The sequence below is a fragment of the Austrofundulus limnaeus genome, unplaced genomic scaffold (assembly GCF_001266775.1).
Source record: "Austrofundulus limnaeus strain Quisiro unplaced genomic scaffold, Austrofundulus_limnaeus-1.0 Scaffold52, whole genome shotgun sequence".
Lineage (NCBI taxonomy): Eukaryota > Metazoa > Chordata > Actinopteri > Cyprinodontiformes > Rivulidae > Austrofundulus > Austrofundulus limnaeus.
In genome coordinates, this window is record NW_013952454.1 from 1,179,312 (window position 1) to 1,182,656 (window position 3,345).

Genomic DNA, 3,345 nt, shown 5'->3' on the forward strand with positions numbered 1-3,345 from the left:
TGTGTTTAAGCTCGACAACGAGATCATAAAGTTCACTCGTTCATTTAAATAAAAAAGGACAAAATTAATTGCTTTGAAGGATAAATGTGTTTCTTTTCTTTGAGTTACAATTTGTTTTCATTAACGTCGTGCCGTGCAAAATCATCTCCACTTTGAAAGAAAACCTGTTTGGCAATAAAAGGGTTAAAAAATTAATTTGTCCTTTTCCCCCCACTCTTTAATTTACCTCAATCTAACTGATTTGAAAAGATAACACTTTAGATAAGACGAGTCTTTCCTGAGAATGGTTCAAACTTAAAGGTTTTTATTTGGTGCAGATGAAGTTAATCAGATGCTAACAGAGAGAGGAGACAGATAAAGGATGGGTAATCTAATGTGTTGCTTTCTCATACAAAGCTATCGGTGTCTTTGAATAGGTTTTTCCAACAGGCTCGGCTGAATGAATTACACTAGTCTGTTAGTATTCTGCCTCCGGCGTACAAAAGGTCAATGTCAAACGCACCTCATTTAAAAGTCAATAGCCAGCATGCACATCATCTCCTGGGAATTCGGTCCGGGAAGCCTCCAGACAGCATTGTGTATCATTCAGTTTGCAGAGGGCAGCCGGAGAGCTTTTTTTAATCTTGACCTTCCAATAAAATATGCTCCCTATCCAAAATTACATGGTCTAAAATGGAGACGTAAGCGCCCAACAAATCACGGCCAGACTCGAGGGAGACGTGTGATAGTGCTGGACACAGACACAACAGGTTCAACACTGGTTAAACTCAGCTCGAACAAAGCATTCATGTCTCCTATAAATACATTAACACACACTAATGACAATGAAACATTTTTATAACTAAGTTGTCTAAAAGCTAAATTATTGATATGRAAGATCTAACGCTAGATAGAGGTGCAGTTTTTCAGCAGATTGTTTGGAAAATTCCTCACTGTCTCACACAGACAAAAGCAAAGCAACTCCAGCCAAAACCCACTTAGCTGGCGGCTGCTTGGTTCGGAGGTGAAAAGCCCACACATACGTGGACCCTCGCTGCTTAGTGCGGTACACCGGGCACTCGTAAGTGTTTTTCAGCTCCTGTTCCTCTGCACGTACAGCTCGAACATACAGCACTGGCATGGAAGGGGTCAGATCTCTCAAGACCGCTTCGGCGATGACACCAGACTGAGTGTCCCAGCGTGCTCCTGAGAGAACACGGGGCGAGTTAATACGCCGTAAAATACTGTCAAAGATGTGCAAATATATTTAGTCAGGGTGCACCAGAGGTTGTGTTTGAGCTAATCAATTCTGACCTTCCATGAAGAGTCCGTGGATGTAGGCGCCCTCTCTTGGAGGATGTCCAAATTCATCTTTCATCTTCTTCGTTACGTCCACAGTCAGAGCCATCCTGTCCAGGGGCCACTGATATTTGCGAGCGATACTTTGCAGCACAGCTGTAAAATAAATAAATAAATAAAATCATGACTCTGCAGGTTAGCATTTCTCATGTGAAACATTTCTCAGGTTTAAAATCATCTTGCTCACAGACTGGATTCTCACCAGTGAGGAAAGACTGTGGGTTGAAAAGCCCTGAAAGCCAAACAACTGCAGGTAGATCGAAGTCTTGAGTCCAAGTGTCCAACTGGTGACAACTGGATATTAGATCACTCAACCTGTAAAACAAATATTTCTTTAACAACAATACCGCATTGTAACAGCACCAAAACAATAAGAACCATATAACTAAGACTAGTAAGGAAGACAAACTACAAAGTTACCAGTGCGTCAGTGATTTAGCAGAGGGATAAGCCAGTTGAGCCCAGGAATCTGGGACAAAATCACTGAATAGTGCAGACTGTAGAGTCTCCATACTGGGGGAAATGGTGAGTTCTCCCTGTAGAAAGGAGATATGTTATTGCTTATGTACAAAACTACATAAATACTGTTATTGTAGGGCTGCGCGGTATATGCGGTAGACTGTAAAAACGGTATGAAGTTGGCCTACGGTAGAAATTTACCCTCTACCGTCCTATCGTCATCGAACCTGTGTCAGCGTGGCTGCAAGTGCAGAGAAAACTGAGCAGGAGTTTGAAATATAACGAAGAAATTCTAGTGTTTTAAAACACGTATAGAGGATAAATCCTCAAAATTTCCACCTCCCRCTGCAGAAAAGTTATGTCRTGTCACGGGATCATAATCTCTCCCTCCCTCCCGCTGCACGTCGTGCAAAGCAAAGTTTCAACTACAATAGATTTTCACACCCAAGCTGTCGGAGAAAAAAACTTGTTTTTTTTAATGTATTGTTACCCACAGAGATGATAAAACAAGATGTGGACGTTCGTTCAGTCATAAATCCATCTCGCTAATGTCGGCTTGTGCTCTGAGAGCGCAGAACAGCAGGGGGTCAGTTCAACAGGCTCACGGCAGGCCGATACTGCATTTATTTGGCTTCACCACACTTACATTCCAATTATCGGAAATTGTTTTGTGACTAGATTAGATATATTAGTTATTTAGGATAAAATAATAAAATGTTTTCTTTTATTATTTTGTTTTGTTTTATGTACTTATTTTTTAAACTTGGAGATATTTCCAGCTTGAGCTTGTTTGTTTGTTGAAGTTGATTTTTGAAAATAAGGGGCACATATAGTTTTTTCTTCACTGCGCCCTTTTAATCCAGGGTAGAATTTACTTTTTTTAAATGGTGTACATAGATTGTTTTGTTTTTATAAATGAAAGAAACAAACAAATAAATAAACATCTCTTAATATACTGTATTTTGACAATTCAAAATACCTATTTTAGATATCTCTAATTATATTCTGACTTGTATAAATAACGTCAGATTTATCATTAAGTTGTAGGTAGACTCCAGTTCTAAATATCTTAAATAAATGTATCTTTAGAAATTAGATGGACTATATAAGATTCAATTAATGCAAATTGCAGACTTTCATGTTCTGTAAATTGTATTTAAAACAAAGATGCTGCTGTTGATCATTCTGTTTTATAAGCAGCCCTCCCAAGGCCAATACTCTAGGGAAAACAATGGAAAGGTCTAAAAAAGGTTTTAGAAGATGTTTTTTATAAAACAATTGACTGAATGTGAGTGACTCAGTCTGCAATGTTTGCATCTGCTAAATCAGCTGTCTTTTTGTACCTCTGTATAACCATGTTAATATTTTTGTAGTACAAATACAGTACACGTTTTTTCTTATATTTTATCAAATTTTGAACATTTTTGTTTCGGGTTCGGGCAGGTAACTTTTCATGGGCAGGTAAAGAAAAAAAATCTTGTCGAACCCTGTGGGTTTAATTAAGATTACAGTTTTCTGCAAAAAAAATGCTCTAAAAATTACATTATC

General features: G+C 38.4%; 1 protein-coding gene across 1 annotated transcript in view; it reads right to left on the minus strand.

The window, feature by feature from the left end:
• Positions 1-282: 282 nt before the first annotated feature.
• Positions 283-3,345, minus strand: part of si:dkey-233k19.3 (dynein heavy chain 11, axonemal) — a gene marked incomplete at its 5' end in the record, with an annotated part of 47,261 nt that continues 44,198 nt past the window's right edge. Inside the window, 4 exon segments of the mRNA XM_014008736.1 lie at positions 283-1,185; positions 1,294-1,434; positions 1,541-1,653; positions 1,759-1,874. Of these exon segments, the coding sequence (XP_013864190.1) occupies positions 938-1,185; positions 1,294-1,434; positions 1,541-1,653; positions 1,759-1,874 (618 nt within the window).